The 21,848-nt window shown below is 36.4% G+C and overlaps 1 protein-coding gene across 15 annotated transcripts in view; it reads left to right on the top strand.

Annotated features, from left to right (window-relative positions):
* The window catches only part of MLI (muscular LMNA interacting protein), a 258,152-nt gene that overhangs the window by 124,375 nt on the left and 111,929 nt on the right, over window positions 1-21,848 (top strand). For 14 of the 15 annotated variants that reach the window (XM_071096935.1, XM_011756781.3, XM_011756775.3 and 11 more), the window contains 2 exons: window positions 1,025-2,596; window positions 13,804-13,875. In XM_071096935.1, the coding sequence (XP_070953036.1) occupies window positions 1,025-2,596; window positions 13,804-13,875 (1,644 nt within the window). The remainder of the gene's footprint in view (window positions 1-1,024; window positions 2,597-13,803; window positions 13,876-21,848) is intronic. The other variant, XM_011756788.3, reaches the window with a different exon arrangement.

Genomic DNA, 21,848 nt, shown 5'->3' with positions numbered 1-21,848 from the left:
TAGACATGCATGTTTATATTTCTTTTATATATTGACATAATTAAATCAATGACTTTTAAGGGAAACCTCTGTTTAAAAGGTGTTCAAAGTATTTATAACTTCAGTACTTATCTTAAAGTACTAGATGATTTTTAAAATGGCACAAGGCTACCTACATCCAGTTGTTTCACAGGCTCTCCCTAGCTTCTCTTGTAAAATGATGAATTGTTCTTTATTTCCTCTTTATTTGGTTTCTTTATTTCCTCTTTATTTGGATTGGTGGGTTTCCTTGATTCAAGTGGATTATATATGTAAAGTGTTCTGGCTTCTTTTGATGCAAGAGAGCCTATTTCTTCCAGCATAACCCAAATCATTTGTTAAATATTCATTGTGTGTTCATGGTAAATATTCATTCTGGCAAATAATTAGGAAAAAATAAGCTAAAACTTCCTGTCTAATTTGGACTTTGCTTTCAATCCCTCAATTTATCATTCTCTGTTGATATTGGGGGTTTCATCTTTTGAATTCTAGGCACTTTTCCAAGTTCACAGCATGTAGGAGTTAAGTAGTAGAAACTTAGAATTTTAAACCCTTGGAGTGTGTTAAAATTTTTTTAAGGCTTGTAGTCGTTATTATAATATCATGCTTTATATTCTTACAATAGAAGAAAATAGTTTTCCAAAGTGAAATTTGCAATTTATACTGATGGTGATTTAAATCTTTCCAAATCACACAATTCAAAATTAAGATAACTATTTTAGATGATGTCGACGAATTATCTTCCAACTATGCAATATAATTTTATATTGATTTCATTCTGTGGGATAAATGAGGTATAGGATGTAATACTTCACAGCTTATTTGTATCTTATTTCAAATTCAAAGCAAGTCCTCATTAGCAAAACAGAATTTCCTTCGTTTTTATGGAGGTTTAAGTTGCCTCCTTTTGTGTAAATTGTTTGCATAATCGCACAAGTGACAAGAATATTTTGATCGTTTCAGAAATAATGTCCCATTTCAATCTGTCTATTTCTCTTTCCTCTAGTTAACTTCTTCTTCCACTACCTCTGAGCAGCTTGCCTGTAAACCACCTGCTTTCTCCTTTGTTTCTCCAACTAATCCGAACGCACCACCCGACCCAGTTCACCTCGAGGGAGCCTCTGTCCTAGAGGAGTTCCACACTAGGAGGCTGGATGTCGGTGGGGCCGTGGTGGAAGAATCAGCTACGTATTTTCAAACTACCGCTCACTCTACACCCTTTTCTGCATCGAAGGGCACCTCCTCGACGTTACTGTTTCCCCATTCCACTCAACTATCAGGTTCTAACTTACCCAGTTCAACTGCGGCAGATCCAAAGCCTGGACTGACCTCTGAAGTTCTCAAGAAGACAAGTTTAACCTCGCATGTCCTTAGTCGCGGAGAAAGTCCGAGAACCTCTTCTCCTCCATCGTCCTCCAGTGCTTCTCTGAAGTCGAATTCAGCCTTGTACATACCAGTCCGCATTGTCACGCATTCACTGTCTCCGAGCCCCAAACCATTTACCTCCTCTTTCCACGGCTCTTCTTCCACCATCTGCAGCCAGATGTCATCTAGTGGAAATCTTTCAAAGTCAGGGGTAAAATCCCCGGTGCCTTCCCGGCTTGCCCTTCTCACTGCCATTCTCAAGTCAAACCCTTCCCACCAAAGACCCTTTTCCCCTGCATCCTGTCCCACCTTCTCTCTCAACTCCCCGGCCTCTTCCTCGCTCACACTTGATCAAAAAGCAAAGCAGACCCCACCCACGCCTAAAAAATCTCTCTCAAGTTGTTCCCTGAGAGCCGGGTCTCCAGATCAAGGGGAATGCCAGGTTTCTGAGTTGACCCAGCAATCTTTTCACCTGCCTGTTTTCACCAAGTCTATCCCACTTTCTCAGGCGCCCTCCCTCTCTCCTACAAAACAGGCTAGTAGCAGCCTTGCTTCCATGAATGTAGAGAGAACACCATCACCTACTTTGAAGAACAATACCATGCTTTCCCTGCTACAAACCAGTGCATCAAGTTCTGTGGGTCTTCCTCCTGTTCCACCAAGCTCTTCTCTTTCCTCTTTAAAGAGTAAACAGGATGGTGACCTCAGGGGTCCAGAAAACCCCAGAAACATTCACACCTACCCTTCTACATTAGCCTCCTCTGCATTGTCTTCTCTATCTCCTACTATTAATCAAAGAGCTACGTTCTCTTCTTCAGAGAAATGTTTCCATCCTTCCCCAGCTCTTTCAAGCCTGATAAACAGATCTAAAAGAGCATCATCCCAACTATCTGGCCAGGAGCTGAATCCTTCAGCTCTTCCTTCACTCCCTATCTCCAGTACTAGCTCTGCCTCTCTTCCCAACTTGAGGTCCTCCTCTCTCCCTCGTGCCAATCTGCCCACCCTGGTGCCCCAGCTCAGTCCCTCAGCTCTGCATCCACATTGTGGCAGTGGTACCCTGCCTTCAAGACTTGGGAAATCTGAAAGCAGCACCCCCAACCACAGGTCACCTGTTTCAACCCCATCACTTCCCATATCTCTAACAAGAACAGAGGAGCTGATTTCACCTTGTGCATTGTCCATGTCAACAGGCCCAGAAAATAAGAAATCAAAGGTACTTTTTGCATGTTGCATGGTGCATGCTTATTTTGAAACAGGGAAGAATCTTTTTTTCCCCCCAAGGCAGAAATCAATAATTATAGTATTAATTGTGCCTCTACAAGAAGGAAGAAAAAGTGCAAGAGGGTACCAGGACTTGGTATATTTGAATGTGTAAATGAATTATAAATCTGTATAGAATTATGTGTTTCAGTCAAATTATTTGATTTTGAAAATCCTCTTTCTCTGCCTAATGTCTTATATCTATGACTCCAAGAGTATTATTTTTCCTCAGGCATAATATGAGTTATACCATTGGCCCTAATGACAGAATTAAAAGAAAATAGTTGAGATTCAGGACTATGATATGTTTCTGATGATTTATTAACAGGGACCCTAGCATCCATCCAAATATCCTGTATTGATGGAATAGTAGACAGGATTAATATAAAATGGAATATTATCTTAGATCCAGGCCTGTGACATATTCAAGCCCATTCTCCTAGCAGAAGGCAACTCTACACTAAGGCATGCTGGCTTCCCAACTATTCTCAAGTAATTCAGATTGTGGATCACCCACACCCAGAATTTGATAGCTGTTATATCAATGCAATAAAACAATTAAAGTGCCTGCATAAGAAGGGGTGGTGATTTTCAGCTCAGTACATTGAAATAATGTCGTTTTAGAGCTTTGAAATACCATGGAGAGTGTGTTTCACTATCACTTTACAGATGATGAATGTCATGTTGAAGGGATAAAGTGACACTCATTATCTTGTAAATGATGTCACAATACAATTCAAGTCAAAAGCATGCATTAAATACCTACTATGTGTATACCACTACACTAGCTTTCTTTGGAGTGTGTGTGGTTTCTTTTAAAGGGAAGTAAGAGATTTTTTTTTTGTCTTAGAACAATTCAATTTTAATCAGTAGAAAAAACATACACAATTTGGAGAGGCTATATACAGTTATTAAATCTATAATACAGCTAGAAAACCAATATAAGGCAAAATTAAATGTGTAAGTCAGATTATAAATAATCACCAACTGAGTTCAATATAACAGGAGTAATGTGATGGAACATGATTAGTAAGGGAAGTTATAAAAAAATGTCAGGCCTGTTGGAAATATTTAGGATTTAACTTAATGAAGAGGAAAGAAGTTGGCATTTCAGAAATGGAAAACAACCTGACCAAATATACAGAAGATGATCCCAGAAGGCTGTGTGTGGAGACATAAGACGATTGGCCTTATAATCTGATAGTAATAATAGCAGCAATATCAAATGCTTTCTGTGGGTCAGGAACTATGCTAGTATATAAAATAGTTGAAAAATTAATTAAAATAGATTACATCAGTTAAGTTTTATAACTATATGAAGTTGATAATACTATTTTCCCTATTTTGTACACCAAGAAACTGAAGTTCAGTGAATAATTGTCCAGGTCATGGGTCTGTTACGGAGCTGACATTTATATAATATTAAGTCTGTTGATTCTTGAAGCCATGTTCTTTTTTACCACGATTTATTGCTACAAAGAAATAACTCATGTTAGCGATTTAGCCTGACTTTATAATTCTCATGAAGAAAATCATTATTAAGGAATTATAACCAGAATTCCCAATTTATATAATTTTGGGTTCATTTACAAAATGTATTAGAGATTAAGTCCTTGCATTTTAAACATTCAAAGCAAATGAGATGGATACAATTTAACTTTTTCTGTGATTCCAAATTGAAAATCCTACTTATTTGAGGTAAATTAACCTGTTTATTATATTTTAAATACATATATGTGATTATAAAATGTATTTGTAGAGTATTTAAAACTAACTGATAATCTAACCGTTACTGTTTCCTGAGTGCATTAACTATCATTTTTTAAACCATGCTGCCATATACTTATTCTTTTTGTTTTGTGAAAAGTGATTTTACTCTAAAAACTTTTTCAAAGCATTTCTGTGTGTGTTTCATTGCACTTTATGCTTTCTCCTGTTTTGCATATAGTCAGAGAGTTGGAAGAGGGTGAGCCCCAAAGAGCTTTTGATACATTAAAGGCCTGTTTATTGAAGACCTATTGTTTTTGGGCTTTCTTCTTGCACCCAACATTGAAAAATTTTCAGCATTTGCTTTTTACTTTGTAAAACATTTCCAAGTAAAGAAAATTCAAAGAAATGCAAGGTAAATTTGATGAACAGGAAAATAAGAAGAATGATTATAATTTAACTACCAGTAAAAATATCAATCGATTTCTTTGAACAGAAAAATAAAGCTTCTTATCATGGGTAAAATTTATAATAACTTCTGCAAAAATAGAATAGAATGGACTATGAGACAGTGCTATTCTTTTTCATGTTTATTTCCTCCTTGCATCTTGCTATATTATCTCTTTAGGTAAAAATCAGAAAGTCGGCCTACTTTTTTTATTGCAATCTATTATTTTCAGAAATAGTATCTTGAGTATAAAAAACGTATTAAAATGGATGTGGAATAGATAAGTCTTACCCCGATCTCTTTTGATGTTTGACTAGTGTTTAAATTGGTAACATTATTTTATAGAATGATAGAAAGAAATAGACAAAAGCTGTGTGATGTCAAAGAATTTATATGCTTTCATGGGTTGTTTCTTGTCTTGCTCCTTCCAGTGTGGTGCTAAGCTGAGCACAGGGCTCTTTTTGAAATCAAAGAACTTTAGATTTAGGTCAGCTTTACTCACTCCCAGATTCTGAAATAATAGGAATCATAGAATACAGATGGCATCTAATTAAAACATGAATGCTTGAAGGATATTAGTTTGAAGTCTGGGCCCTACTGTCCTTTGATATTAAAATAAAATGGATCGACCATAGTCTGTTGAGCTAAATTCAGATATAAAGTGTGTTTGATATTTCTTTTTCATAGATAAAACCTTAAGGTTCTGAATCTGCTTGCATTTGTGTGATATAATCGCTGTGATATGTTAAATTTGGATGTAGTTTAAAATACTATTTCACATTATAATCATTGCTTTAGACAGGATGGGTCTGAATGCTGCTCAACCTGCCTTTTTTTTTTTTTTTTTTGAGACAGGTCCCACTGTGTTTGTTGCTCAGGCTGTAGTGTAGTGGTGTGGTCTTGGCTCACTGCAACCTCTGCCTCCTGGGTTCAAGTGATTCTCCTGCCTCAGCCTCCCAAGTAGCAGGAATTACAGGTGTGCGCCATTGCATCTGGCTAATTTTTATATTTTTAGTAGAGACAGGGTTTTACCATGTTGGCCAGGCTGGTCTTGAACTTTTGACCACAAGTGATCCACCTGCCTTGGCATCCCCAAGTGCTGAGATTACAGGTGTGAGCCATCATGCCTGGCCTACTTTTTGATCAACATCTATATTGCCTGAGACTTTTTTTTTCCCTTGGAAAAGACTGGATATTACAAATTTCACCCAGAGTTGTGTCTAGGTCCCCAGTCTGTTTTGCCCTCATTTATGAAGTAATTTAAATTTTTATCCTAGTGAATTCTTATGGTGCTCCATGTGGAAATTGGGATAAGCATTATATCAAAGCCTCATAGAGTCTGCCACTTACTGAAGATAGTCTGAAGATTAGTTCCAATTATAAAGAGTCTCCATTGATGGGCCTGCCCTGGACTTAAAGCTATTTGGACACATAGCTTATTTAGGGATCAAGATGAGAGCTATTTTATATTTCATAAAACTTTATAACTGGTGTTTTATTCACAAAAGTCTCCTTCCTTTAAGACATCAAAACATTCCCAAATACATCACACTGAAAACTTAGTGGCAGCAGTCTGTATGTGACTTTCTCCATTTCTGCAGAACCACATCTAATTTGGAAAATGAGCAATATGGAATGTGTCTGCACGAGCTAAAATAGTTAATCTGGGTTCAAGCAAATCACTCATTCAATAAATATGTATTGATGACCTAAAAGGTGTGCTTTTCAAAGCTGTGAGGATATTGCAACAAATAAAATATGCAATGATGCCTGTTCAAAGACACTTTATATTCTTTGGTGGCAGAGAAACAATCAACCATAACCCCTCCAAATAAGTAAATTATCGTGTGTGTCAGAAGGTCATATGTGTCATGGAGAAATGGATAGCCCTGATTCTCAAGGGAAATAGAGAAGGGATGGTGTCACAAGTTACGTTGGGGTATTGGGATAGGTTTCTTTGAGAAGGTAAAATCCAAGGAGGTGATACTCCTTAAGAGAGTATAGTGAGGAAAATGCTCTGAGGCCAGAGAGTGCTTGACAGGTACAAAGAACATATTCTAGGCTAGCAGTGAGGAACAGGTTGTTGAGGTTGTCAGAGGGAGATGTAGGTGGGAGTCGGATCCTGTAGGAGAGTCTTGTGGACCACTCTTTAGTCTTTGATTTTTACTTTAAGTGAGACGGGAAGTCTTTGGAGGGTTTCAAATAGATAAGTGACAGTCTTAACTATCTCACTGCTAAATAAGAATAGACCATGAGCGGGTGAAAGTTTAAGTTGGGAGAACTTAGAAGTCTATTGCTACAATCTAGGGAGTGACGATGGTGGCTATGCTCAAGTTATAGCAGTGGAGGTGACGATAAGATTTCCATTATGTTTTGTAGGTAGAGTAACAAACATTCACCAAACATCAGAGCCACTATGTGAAATGAAAAAAAAATCAGCTGAAACTAGACTTATGTGCCTTCTTATTTTGTTTTTCTCTTTTTATCTCACTGTCATTTACTCCACTTCCTTCACAAAGTTCTTGGGAATCCTTGACTTCTCAGGCTTCTTTCAGCTATGCTATCTGTTACTGGGCCTCTATACTGAGCAGTTCTGTGTGCCACTCCTGTGCTTCTCTCCAGCTAGCCTCTCTGAATTGATCCTAGTAATGGTTCACACTCAGGTGTTCAATGATTGACAAAAGCTTGTCTTCCTCTCCAACCCCGCACTCCCTGGGGGGATTTGGATTTTTTTTTTTTTTTTTTTTTTTTTTTTTGAGGCAGTGTTTCGCTCTTGGCGTCCAGACTAGAGTACAATGGTGCAATCTCGGCTCACTGCAACCTCTGTCTCCCAGGTTCAATTGATTCTCCTGCCTCAGCCTCCTGAGTAGCTGCGATTACAGGCACCTGCCACCATGCCTGACTAATTTTTGTATTTTTAGTAGAGATGGGGTTTCACCATGTTGGCCAGGCTGGTCTTGAACTCCTGTAGATGATCCGCCTGCCTCTGCCCCTCAAACTGTTGAAATTATAGGCATGAACCAATGCGCCGGCCAGGATTTGCATTTTATTTTATTTTATTTTATTTTTATTTTTATTTTTTAAAATTATTTTTTATTATTATACTTTAAGTTCTAGGGTACATGTGCATGACGTGCAGGTTTGTTACATATGTATACTTGTGCCATGTTGCTGTGCTGCACCCATCAACTCGTCATTTACATCAGGTATAACTCCCAATGCAATCCCTCCCCCCTCCCCCATCCCCATGATAGGCCCCGGTGTGTGATGTTCCCCTTCCCGAGTCCAAGTGATCTCATTGTTCAGTTCCCACCTATGAGTGAGAACATGCGGTGTTTGGTTTTCTGTTCTTGTGATAGTTTGCTAAGAATGATGGTTTCCAGCTGCATCCATGTCCCTACAAAGGACACAAACTCATCCTTTTTTATGGCTGCATAGTATTCCATGGTGTATATGTGCCACATTTTCTTAATCCAGTCTGTCACTGATGGACATTTGCATTTTAATTGAGGGGAGGGTGCAGTTTAACTCAAGAGACTGTCAAAGGAAAAAACAGGAATCAAGATAATGCAGCAAATGTTACAGGTTCACATCATGAAGAAAAATGACTTCAAAAATCTGTATTAGAAATGTTCTCAGAGCATGCTTGGAGTGGTGGAAGAGGGTCTTTAATTAGCAAGGCTTGTCTAGGACTTGAACCATAGACAAAGCACTAAGGATTTGTGTTTTTTCATGTCTTTGAATCTTATTGTAATTTTCAATTAGATATTTCAAGTCAACAAATATTTGCTGAACATCTCTTCTCTGCCAGGTTTGTATTAGGTGTTGAAAATAAAAGGACAAATAATATAAAATCTCTCCCCTAAAAGTTCTAGCAGGCAGATAGGGATGGCAAAATATTATAATAAAATGAAATAAAATTATGCATTTAAGGTGTTAGAGAAACAAAAAAATAAATGAGGGATGCAGATTGGTCCTGGGAAGGGACTTGTTCTGGGAAGTTTTCTCAATTGCTACCTTGTCTATCTGCTTTGCCAGGCAGTTTTTGACAGTTATATCCTCTACCTCTAGCTTTTCCATTATCAGGATCATTATAGATTGTGCTCTGCCAGTAATCCAGATATAAGGAAGTATCTGGGCAATCTCCTATGAATTGGATTAGGGATTGGTTGAGCTTTCATCTCAGGACTGATGTCAAGGAGATTCTGACTCAGGTAAGACAGACATGATCACTGAGGAGCAGAAAGTGTACATGTAGAGTGATGCTCTCATCTCTGCCCAGGAATGCTTCTGGAAGAAGTTGGACATGATGGTAGTGAGGCTCTTCACCATGGTTTCCTCATCCTGTTGTTTATATAATCCACGCTTCTTTCATTTACTGCACCGGTCCCCAACCTTTTTGGCACCAGGGACCAGTTTCATGGAAGACAGTTTTTCCATGGATTAGGGGGTTGGGGATGGTTTTGGGATGAAACTGTTCCATCTCAGATCATCAGGCATTAGATTCTTATAAGGGACATGAAACCTAGATCCTTTGCCTGCGCAGTTCACAATAGGGTTCGCACTCCTATGAGAATCTAATGCTGCTGCTGATCTGGTAGGAGGCAGAGCTTAGATGGCCATACACACTTGCCTGCTGTTCACTTCTTGCTGTTTGGTCCAATTCCTAACAGGTACTTTGTTGTGACAATTGAATCTAGGGGTTAGGGGCCCCTGATTTACTGCACTTAAAGTGTAACTGTGAGTCCAAACCCCTGATCCTCAAGGCAACTAACAGTTCACTTTGAGACCTCATGGATCTTTATTACTAGAGCCTGTGGTGGAATTTTAGGCATCAGCAACAGGATATATGACTTTGGTGGAAAATATTTTCTGAAGGGGCAGAATGTGTTCTTGCTATCCTTACCTTCTAACCCAGCATTTATATTGCAGCTAGCAACTAGCATTTCTTATAAACAGGATTAGCTCTGGTAAACATAAGTAATAAAATGCCATTTTGTTTTCCAAACCTAAACGTTGACCTGCACCATGCAGAAGATATTTAAGAAATATTTATTGAATGTTAACTGAAAGCATAGATTAGAAATTGGAGAGAACCAATAGATATTATTGCATCGTTTGCCAGATTTAGGTTTAGGCCTGTCATTTTTACCTCCTATGATTAGCTAATGTTTACTCTAACCCTGTAATTCCACATTAGAATGATTAATAATTTTAAGCCAAAAAGGAAAATGAATGAATTTGGTTTAGCACCTGGAAGCCTTGAAATGCTTAAGAGGAAATGTGTTCCAAATTAGAATAAAAAGTTCATATTTAGATTGAGTATATATTGTTAAGAGAACCCAGAGGAAAGAGTGGACTCAAAACATGTCTTTTTTTGGCAACACATGGGAATTTTAGACTGAAAAGGAAAGGGTACGTATGTCTTAGAGGAGTAGTGCATGTCATGTAGTAGGTACTCAATAAATACTTCTTGGCCAGGCATGGTGGCTCATGCCTGTAATCCCAGCACTTTGGGAGGCTGAGGCAGGAGGATGGCTTAAACCTAAGAATTCAAGGCAAAGCTGGACACCATGGTAAGAAACCATCTCTACAAAAAAATTAAAAACAAATTAGCTGGGTATGGTGCCACATGCCTTTCCTACCAGACACTCTGGAGGCTGAGGTGGAAGAATTACTTGAGCTCAGGAGGTAGAGGCTGTAGTGAGTCATGATCGCACCATGGCTCTCCAGCCTAGGCAACAGAGAAAGACTGTCTCCCCACTCACCACCCCCCCCAAAAAAAAAAGAAAAAGAAAGAGAAAAAATTTCTTGAATAAATATGTTAGTTGAACATCCATAAACAGATTTACAGGATCAGTTAATGTCCACCAAGTTGAGAGAACCCAGTGGCAGGAGCTCCTAGTCCTTAGTATATAATTTGAGTGAAGATAAAAATGACACACCTAACAAAATGTTTCATGAAATAATCCAAAAATTCTTATCTTCATTGCTTACAATGACAAACCCAATCTAATCAGATAAAACTTGGTAAAGATAATGCCTAAAGCCCTATTTTTGGGTCTAAAAAAGTATAAATAAGCATAAATATAGGATGGAGTTAACGGCAAATGTTTTGAAAAAAGATGAAAGGATTAGGAATTTAGGTGATAGCCTCCTCAGTGTGATCCAACAATATGAAATAACTCCAACCTCCTTTCTTGCATATTTTAAAACTCTCCACAAAAACTAAGGAGATGATCCCAATTATTATCTTCATTACATTAATTGAGTTTATTGTCAATATCATGGAAGTGATGATTATATTTTACTATGTGCTAAAAACACATCTAGTTAAACACTTTTTATAATTTTAAGGAATATTATCAGAGGAGAGCAATGAGGGTAGTGGAATTCTTCACTTGAGTATCAGGGAGTTGGTGAAGGAAGCAATATAATTATGTAGAAGAGAGCTCTTGGCATGAGCCATGATTTCAAGAGGGGGGAAATAGGACTAATGAGATAAATTAGTAGGAAGCATATTTTGGCTCAATGTAGGGGAGAATTTTGTACTAATTCTAACAATTAGACCTGAATGTGCTGCCTTGGGAAGCAAGCAATTGTTCATTTGGCTACTAAACAGAACAGAGATTCATGTGTCAGATGAGGGGGTTGAACCAAATCACCTTCAATATCACTTCTTATTGTAAGATTCTGTGACATTTTGTGTGCAATAACAAGATATGTCTCTGTACAGGCTTTCCCAGCTATATTCTTTAGGGAATTTGAGGATAGGAGAACAAGCACTGTAAATGATTGCACATCCTGAAATGAGAGGCAAGGGCATTTGTAGATATGTGCATAGTTGTTGGGCTAGAGCGCCTGTGTCCAAATTCCAGCCATGACTTACATGTACTAGCTGGTGACCTTCAATTAGTTATTTAACATTTCTGTACCTCAGTTTCCATATATAAAATGGGGATAGTATAGTATCTACCTAATAGCTTTGTTGTGACAATTGAGTGAGTTAATTCACATGAAGCTTTTAGAATGGTACCTGGCTCATAGTGATTGCTAGATACTGTTATGTTTGCAACTATAATTACAATTAACTGTTCATGAAGACATCATAGAGTGAGATGGTATATTTTATTCTGCATTACATGTATGCTTATGTATTCTTTGGAAAAAAATATTATAGAGAAAGCATGTATATTGGACACAGGCAGGCTCTTTATGGGCTGCGTGATCTTGGACAAGTCATTTTTCTTAATAACTCTCTAGTTATAGGGCTTCTGTAAAATTAAGTGAGTAATAATAATAAATGTCAGCATAGTAATAAATGTCAGCTCCTACTGCCCATGGAAAGATAGTATTTCAATTTCAATTCTTATTCAAATATCTTTTTGTCTAGAGACCACAGCAGGGCAGGGTCAATGTAGCAACTTAGGGCTTGAAGTGACCTGAGACATCTTGCAGCAATTGCCTCTCATGCAGAAGATGGGAGAGTAGGTTCCTTAAGAGTTGAGAGGCTTGCAGAAAGCCATATAGCTTCTTCCTATGGGAGAAGAGCTATATGGTGGAGGGAAAGTGGAAGATAAGTAAATATTCAGAGTACATTTTTTGGGAAAAAGTGTGTAGCTTCTGAGCTCTTGTGCACTTTTAGCTGGGTGTGTGTTTGTGAAAGAGTGTGTGTGTGTCTGTATGTGAGTACGTATATATATGTATATATTCATGTGTATGAATAAGAGTGTGTAAGTGAGCATGTGTTTGTGGGTGACTGATTATCTGGCTAGTGTGATAATGCCACTTGCTGGCATGCAGGCTTTTTCATTATCTCTAGCTCAGTATACCAAGAAAAGAAAGAAAACAGTAAAAAAGAGAATGCATCCTGCTGTTAGCTGGATGCTGACTTTCTTTTTCTAGATCTGGCACTTTGATTCCTCACAACTTCAACTTTTTCCTAAGGAAAATGAATGTGCCAGTCTCTTACCTTCACCACCCCACTTTAATGAAGTTTCCTTCAATTACATCTATAAAACCCAAGGCTTAATTTTATTTGATGACACTGTCTTCTGCAGACACTTTGGTTTTCTTTTGAAGACACTAAGAGAGCCTGGAGCTCTGTGCCGATTTCCTCACTGGTACTGGCCACTGGGGAAGCTGCCTGAGACAAGGGCATCTGAAGGGACAGGAGCCTTGAACTCAGTTAATCAGCTGGAGACCCAGAGCAGTATCAAAACTGAGTTTTTGATTATGCATATTTATCCTGATTTCTACAGCTTCCTCATGCTCGCCCCTCTCCCCCAAATATTCTACAACACTGAACTATTTTATTCTGAGTTGTACTTAACACTTAGGAAGTTTTAACGTTTGCTTCATTAACATAACTGTTAGAAAGTGCAGGGGATGATGATGTTTAAAAAATGAGTTTAAGATCAAGCGTGTGTACTTTTTGTTTTTCTTTATGGGGTTACATTGCTCATATTGTTTATGTTCAAATTATTGACTACTTTGCTGCTTGCATAAAAAAAAGTCTGCTAATTTTTATGTATTTTGATCTTTGTTTTTATGGATGATGCAAGAAAATGATCAAGAGCTCAATTACACTTACTGGCATAATATTTGTTAATTGTGAGACTGTTAAAAAGAAACATGCCTTTGAGGATCAAGCAGAACCACCTCCTGTCCTCTTGTATAGAATAGTACTCCTATGAGGGAATGCTGCTAATGAAAAATTTATATATAACTTTGTGTAAAGGAAGTTTTTAAGTTCTGAAACGGAGTGGCATATAATTGCCTGTAATCTCTAGGCTGGTATTTTACTGTGGCACTTCTTTGCTTCTCATTCTAATACAATATTAACATGGTAAGCTAATTGTTTCTGTCAGAAACAAGTTGTTCAGCATAATAACCATTTTCTTCATTTGATAACGTGTCGTTTAACTTGGTAGAACTGTCTGAAAATTATGTCATGTTCTTTCCCATTTTCATATCTACTCTTGCTTTCTGGTTGCCCATTCTAGCAATACAAGACCAAGTCAAGCTACAAGGCTTTTGCAGCAATCCCTACAAACACATTGCTTTTGGAACAGAAGGTCAGTGTTGGCTCAAAAACAGTGAATTTTATGTTTCTAATGTGATTTTTAAAATGTTTTCTAAAATTTCTGTTGGGAAGATTTCTGTTTTAAAGTTCTGCCTTTACTAAAATAATATTCCGTTCTCAGTTTAGGATGATGTGGTGAAAACATTTCGGTGAATATAATTGTAGTAGACATTATTGGTTTATCACTAGAGGCTGAATATGAGCCTAGAGATGTTTAATCCACTGTCAAGCTGCTTTGGGAAACTTGATTCAGATTTGGATAAATCCTTCTTCTTTGGAATTTTAAATAATTATTATATTCAAAAACTTTCATATCAAGAACTTTCATATCTATCCATATTGATCAAAAGAATTGGGGTAAAATGGGATTATTTGTGAACAGTTGGCCACATTGGTTGTTGACTGATAAATACTTGGTGACTAACAGTGGCTTCCACCATTGTACTATACTGATACTCAGATATTATAGCTGAGTATTGAACTCAGCCTCATAGATTCCATTGTGGACTAAACCTCTTCACACATCCATTCTTGCCATCCAGTGGTCCCACTTTCATCAACAGAAGGGAAGACTGGGATGACGGTCAGTGGCCCAACTGCTTTCACATGGCTCCAAGAGATTTTTGCTTTGCTATTAAGGGTCATTTATAATAAAATTATAGGTTGTTACATAAGTAGGTAAATTAAATTAAAGCCTCCTGTTTAATAAGTATGTTATGCATGTTTAAATGAAAGCCAAATAGAGTTATATCAGAATCAAAGTGAAATGACTTACCAAGTCTGTGAAATTATCCATTTCATATATTACTTTTATGATTATGTATTTAGTCAATTTATTTCTCAATGCACTAAGTCCATTTTTTTCTGTGTAATTATGGAGTTTCAAGACTGTTACTATCATTTATCAAAACGTTGTTTGCCAACCAGGTGGCATTTTGATCACTGGTTTATAAATCTACATTCTTATTCTTTTAGCATGATCTGAAGAGTAAAACCTTTGTATGATCTCTTATCTAATAAGCAGGAATTGTTAGTGGGATAAGTAGTGTATAGGTAGACATTAATTCCAAATTATATACAGGTAGTGTCCAATCTATGTTCTGTATATGTAAGTGCTTTGAACTGTAGGTTCACTAGGCTGCAGGAAAATCTGCAGCTTTTTCCCTAGCATCTCTCCTGAATTTCTACCCCTTATTGCCTGTTAAAAGATGAGATGGGACTAAAACACGGATTTCAGGAGACTTCAGGAGGTTGTGGAAAGGGACAATTTTCCATTGCCCCTTATTCCACACTTTAGGGCCATAATGGTGGGAGATGGTGGCAGAGTTCCCACACCACAGACTCTGCCTATTTTGGATGACTATTTCTGGAAACTTGTCACAAGTGTGTGCTTTCACAGATGTGGGAGAATCACTCTCCATCAGCAGTGAGACAAAGAGGAGTTAAGGAGCCTGCTTTCATCCTCATCCTTCCCTCATACTTGTCTCACCTCATCTAGGCACATTCTCCTGGAACTATGTTCTGCTACTATGTAAATTTCCTATTTAGAAAAATGAAAGTTAATCCTTCTGAAAGTCTTCTGTGAGATAAGACTAGATGTCAGTACTGTTTCCAGAATCTCTGTCCATTAGGATTGTTTCCAGAATTCTCTTCCAATTAACTAAATTATAGAGTTTATAATGTATTCATTAGTCAGTAAAGATGAAGAGTCATTAGTTTAATTTCCAATTTTATTAGAAACCCATTTCATAAATGTGTATGGTGGTATTGATGTATATTTAACCTATTAAACAAGTTCATGTGCAAAAGATTTTGTGTTTTTAATTTTAAATAAAACGTTCTGTAGGAAAATTATTTCTATTTTTAGTACGAAATATAAACATGACATCTAAATTTAAAATAATGTTATTCCAGAGGGGACTGAATATTTGTATAAGTACTAATGTAGGTTATTGTCTCTTGGCTAGTATAGTTTTTGGACCATAAACATTTAACTTATTCAAAGGTCTCAGATGTGATATGAATTTTTTTTTCTTTAGGTCCTTTAAATTATTCCACATATTTTCTACAGGCTTTCCCATGTTATGTGTTCCTTAATAAGAAACTTTACTTTGTAAGAATTTTAAAATATCAAAGCCTTATCTAAAGATTTTATGAGTTACCTCAATTTTCAATGGTATTTTTTGAATGATATTGTATTGCTCCTTTCGGTGTTACAGTTTTAAAAAATAAATCTGGCAATTTAATCCTTTACACCCATCTGCATATACAATAGACTTTATCTTAATGCCGTTGAAATCAAAGGGATTTATTTCTGAATTGAGTGGGAAAATTAGGACTATAATCTTGAGGAACTCTTCTATTTATGGAAGAATAAAAATCTTGCAATATTTTAAATCACAGAAGGTTTTCTGAGATCTCTTTGATATAACACAGAACACCACAATTCAGGGGTAGGGTAATGTTGTAGATTCATTATAATACTTGGCTAGGGTCCATGCTGTGGAATTCCTTGAAGCTGGAGCTAACAAAAATAATTCATGTCTTAGCTATTTCAACAATTATCTCTCCAATTGGATTATACCCATGGTGGGTATCTTATGCCACATTCTGTTCTACAGCATATAGTATAATCAATGAGAAATGAGATTTACTTTTTAAAAAATAATGCTATTTTTAAAAACAAGATTTTCTCCGAATTGAAATACAAGCATCTCTTGTAATGAGACATTAAGCTCTCATTGAATTACTGGATTGGTTTCAGTTTTAATCAACCCTGGATGAAGCCCATCATTTTTAAAAGAGTACACTTTGTTGGCAGGGAACATGAGGTTTCTGGTACTTCTGTTCTGTAATTTATTGTCCGCATCAAAATTTAAATTTATATCTTATTCCATATTCTATCATTTTTCCCCTGTGAACCTTTAAGAAGGAAGCATTTGTAGCTTAAGTCTTAAATAAGGATTTATAGGGAGAGATAAATGTAAGGTATGATTTTTATTGTGTTGGCTTCATCAGGGTCTTTGGCTTAACCTCCTGCCAATAATCATCTTCTCGAAGAATCACATGAGGATGAAATACCAGTGATTATGAAGTAATCAGATTACATTGTGACTGTCCATAGACTTTATTACATTATGTTCAACAATATACTAAGGTCTGTAGATAAAACAACTTTGATATGGACTTTATTTTTAGTCTTTGTATTAGTCTGTTTTCACTCTGCTGATAAAGACATAACTGAGACTGGAAAAATAAGAGGTTTAATTGGACTTACAGTTCCACATGGCTGAGGAGGCCTCAGAATCAAAGGCACTTCTTACATGGTGGCAGCAAGAGAAAATGAGGAATAAGCAAAAGCAGAAACCCCTGATAAATTCATCAGATCCTGTGAGACTTACTCATTATCATGAGAACAGCAAGGAAAGACCGGCCCCCATGATTCAATTACCTCCCTCTGGGTCCCTCCCACAACACATGGGAATTCTGGGAGCTACAATTCAAGTTGAGATTTGGGAGGGGACACAGCCAAACCATATCAGTCTTGATGTGTATATTGCTGTCTTTTTCAGAGAATGTTAAAAGTCTCTCTTTCATTGACTAGTTTTTCTTCTTATCTGAGTCTGACAGCAATAGGTAAAAACTTAAAATTAAACTGTTTGGCACATATTAATATTCCAAATAAATAGATTATTATTTTTATCATGTAATTGTTAAAGGAGGAGAGAATGAATGAAGAAGTATTTCCATAAAATCAAAGAATATGCACCTTTATTGTCTTACCAATGATTAATATTTTTCCATGAAAATATAAATTTTTTCCTTGAAAGTAATTTAAATTCTCTGTTTCCTTCCTCATAAGTATTTCTGAGCATAAAATTAGGGCTGGGGCTAGGTACAATGTTCCTAATAAATGGCATTACTGTCTGCCATTTTCCTGATACATTTGATTCATAAGAAGTGTGTACTTGACAGAAGAATTCTGGAGCAGCTCAGTTTTATATACAGCAAAAAATAATTACAGGTTTAATTCTTTAAATGGAAAGTTATAGGATAAACATCTTTCCTTTGGTGCAAGGAATATAAAATTAGTTATTTTGACAACTAATAAAAACGATGGCATAAAAAGAGAAAGGCAAAATTGTGATATATCCTGTCAGCTATTTATTCTAAGTTGCCTCTTTGATTTTTTGTTTCATTTTTTGAAATGGGGTCTTGCTATGTTGCCCAGACTAGATTTGAGCTCCTAGTCTCAAGCAATCATCTTGTCTCAGCCTCTTGAGTAGCTGGAACTACAGGTACATACCACCACACCCAGCTAAGTTGCCTATTTAATTTTTTAAAGCATGAGTTGCTAAACTCCAATCTTATTAAACATATGTCCTTAGGTGAGAATATTTTAAAATCTCTTTATATCTTGGCAGGGTGTGATGGCTCATACCTGTAATCCCAGCACTTTGGGAGACCAAGGTGGGTGGATCACCTGAGGTCAGAAATTTGAGATCAGCCTGACCAACATGGTGAAACCCTGTCTCTACTGATAATACAAAAGAAAAATTTAACCGAGTATGGTGGCAGAATCCCAGCTACTCTGGGGGCTGAGGAAGGAGAGTCACTCGAACTCGGGAGGTGGAGGTTGCAGTGAGCCGAGATTGCGCCACTGCACTCCAGCCTGGGTGACACAGTGAGACTCAGTCTCAAACAAGAAGATTTCTTTATGTCTTAAAAATTTAACAAAACCTTATTGCTAATTTAGCACATGACTTATATTAGAGAAACATTGCTTAATTTAGATTTTAGTACAAGAGGCAAATGTGTTCCCAATTTTTCTTTAATAATGGAGAAGAGTCCAGGACTCAAATCTATGGTAGATGGTTCTCGGGTAGTTGTCTACTGTGTGCATAATTTTTAAAAAAATTATCAAATTGTATTTAATTATGCATATTTACTGCTTTCTTTATCTTGAACTTTTTGAGGGGATGATATACTATATTCTTTACGAAACGTTCATTGAATAAATGAGTTTAGTTTGGGGCCATATAGGTCTGTAAAATTTCCAATCGTATTCCACAGGTTCTTAAGCATATGAAAATAAAGTAGACTACTGTATGCCAATCAAAACAACAATAGCAAAAGATCTTTCTTTAGGACAGAATAAGCCTCATCAATTCTACTTCCATGGAAAAGCTTATAGAATGGCCTTCTGCTAGAAGGGAAGTAAGCCGGCACCTTTTGAAGATTAGACAATACAATCACAACGACTACCATATTGAATACTCTAGTGTTTCAGATATTGAGCTAAGTGTGCTTTCATCTTCACAACTCTGTGAAGAATTTAATGCTCAAAGAAGCCAAGTAAATTCTCTAAAGCATCAAGGTTACTAAATTGCTAAATTGGACCTCAGAGGAGCTCTGATTGGCTCTCAGCCTTCCCTGTTCCCTACCTTACAGTGACATCAGCTAACTACAGTGAATTATTGAGAGGGATGTTGATATGGGATCCCTGCCTACAATACTTGTTTTCATTACTTGGTAAGATATATTTATATCTTCATTAAATGAGAGCAACAAGAGTATTTTGTTTTTATGTGGAAAAATTAAAAGAAAATGGGAAATAATGTCGCTCTGAGATGACTTGAGAGAGTGATGGATTACAAACCAGCTCAATTCGTTGAGCTACTGAAAGAGATGAGGCAAATTACAGTGAAGGAGGTGCTTCTGGAAATAAAGAACACCCTTCAGCCATCCTTAATTAAGTGCAAAAAAAGTATAGATTCTCCTACCATTGAGCTTTGCTGGAATGTGTTTGAAACCGGTTGGAATGGTTTGCAAAAACTCCCTTCTCTGTAGGAGGAACAAACATTTAACTTTCCAAAGCTCTTGGGAGTAAAATCACCAAGTATCTTCAGTTCTTGATATTTTTAAACCAATCATGTAAAAATATTTTACTGGCAAATATTCCTAGATCTTTAAAGTAACCCTACTGTATATATCTGCAAGCTCCTTCGGTTTGCAGTGTCCTTTTTTCCTTTCCTTCAGAGGTGAACGTTATTCAGACCTGAATCCCCAACTAGACAATCAAAGTGAGATTCATTTTTCTAACAATATCTACTATCCTACAAATGGTTTTGTATTAGTCCGGTAAGTATTTTGTAGTCCTTGGGGGATTTATTCTACCAAATAGCGGGTCATATTAATGAAGTATAGGAGAATTTAGGGTAAACATAATTTTGGGGGGTTGATTTGATCATTACTAAAATCTAATAACTCAGGAATGAAAACTTTGAAATTCAATCAAATAGATAGTCTAGGTATAACAAAAAGTTTACAGATTCTGTTAGATCATTCTTCCTTTGGAGGCAGTTTACTTTCCAACTCCCGATTTTTAGAACTTCATCTATATTTTAAGGGAGCAAATTAGACTAACTCAATATATTTGAGTAAAAAATGTTTGCAGTTTCATCAGAGGCACTCATAATTGGGAATACCTATTACAATTTATTGGCATACTTTTACACAAGGACTTTGATTTACAGTGCTTTTTCACATTTCTTGGCTCTGAATTTTAATGTAGTGTTAAGTTCAGAAACTATTTTCTGCTATGAGATTTATTTGGTGTCTTTTCAAAAGCTAAGCCCCAAAGTTGGCACTTCTGAACAAACTACCAACACTTCTAATGAGAGTATTTCTGATTATTTGTATTTGTTAAGAATTCTTTAAGATGAATGAGCTCAAAGAATATTCCATTTATGCCTCAATTTCTGTAGTCCAACTTGGTAGAAAATATACATTTTTAATAGCAATAATTTATTAGATAATATTTTAAGAGACTTTTACCCAAAATGAATAAATCTAGTGAAACAATATCTTCCTACTGGATAGCTTGCCAAAAAGCAATCTCTGGTCAGAATTCTTACTAATGGAGATTTAAAATATGTTTTTAAAAGAAATTTTTGGACAATAGGAAAAGAAGCTAGAAGAAGTGTATATCACAATGATACATTTGACAAGTAACACACAGTCAATTAAAAAAATCAATTCTAGTAAATTTCAAGACTACTTAAGTTCAAAATAAGCCCCCCATCCAATTTTTAAAACACAGTCTGAGTATTTTGTGCCATTTCAAAATTTTAGCATTACTGACCTAGCACAAGTTATTTTCTAGTTTTCCGACGGACCTGAGTAGATAGTTCTGTCATTCTCTGAGTGAATTTCAATATCACAAGTAACCTAACAAAAGTTATGTTTATGAGCAGTAAGTTTCCACAGACTAATTAAAATGTTGATCTTATTTGGTTTGGGTTGAAAAAGGAAATAATCTCATTGCACTAGCATTGATTATATGCTCAAATCTTTGATGGTAAACAAATTTAACTGTAATATAGAGAAAGATACAGTTTATTTGTTAATTAAGTTACTCAAAGAGTTTAAATCACTTCTCTAGAGCATTTTACCAGGGAGTATTTAAATCATATTATTTCTGTGATTCATTTATTAATTTAACTTAACTTCATTTATTCATTGGTTTACCCAGTGATTAATCATAAAGACCTTTACTGAGCACCTATCATATTCTCTATCCTGGGCCTACAAAGATAAATATCATATTTTCTGTAGCCTACTAGGACAAATAGCCCAGTAGGGTAGAGATATAGTTTCAAAAGTAATTATGATACAATATACTTAAGATATGTGCAAAGTGATATGGTACCCCAAACAGAGAATGGCTGACTTTGCCTAGTGTTAGGCCAAGAAAGATGTTATAAAGGAGTTTGATTTGGATCTTCAGGATGAATAGGAATTCTCTAAGTGAACTGAGAGTCGATCTAGGAAGAGTTAATTGCATGTAGTTCAAAAGATCACCGCAAGTTCAAAGAACTCAAGGGGTTCTTTGTGGTTAAAGAGCAGCCTTCGAGTGAGGAGCGTATGAAAGGCATTGTTGGAATGGTGAGCAAGAGACAGAAC

This window comes from Macaca nemestrina, chromosome 5 (assembly GCF_043159975.1).
Source record: "Macaca nemestrina isolate mMacNem1 chromosome 5, mMacNem.hap1, whole genome shotgun sequence".
NCBI lineage: Eukaryota > Metazoa > Chordata > Mammalia > Primates > Cercopithecidae > Macaca > Macaca nemestrina.
This window is presented reverse-complemented; position numbering and strand designations above follow the sequence as displayed.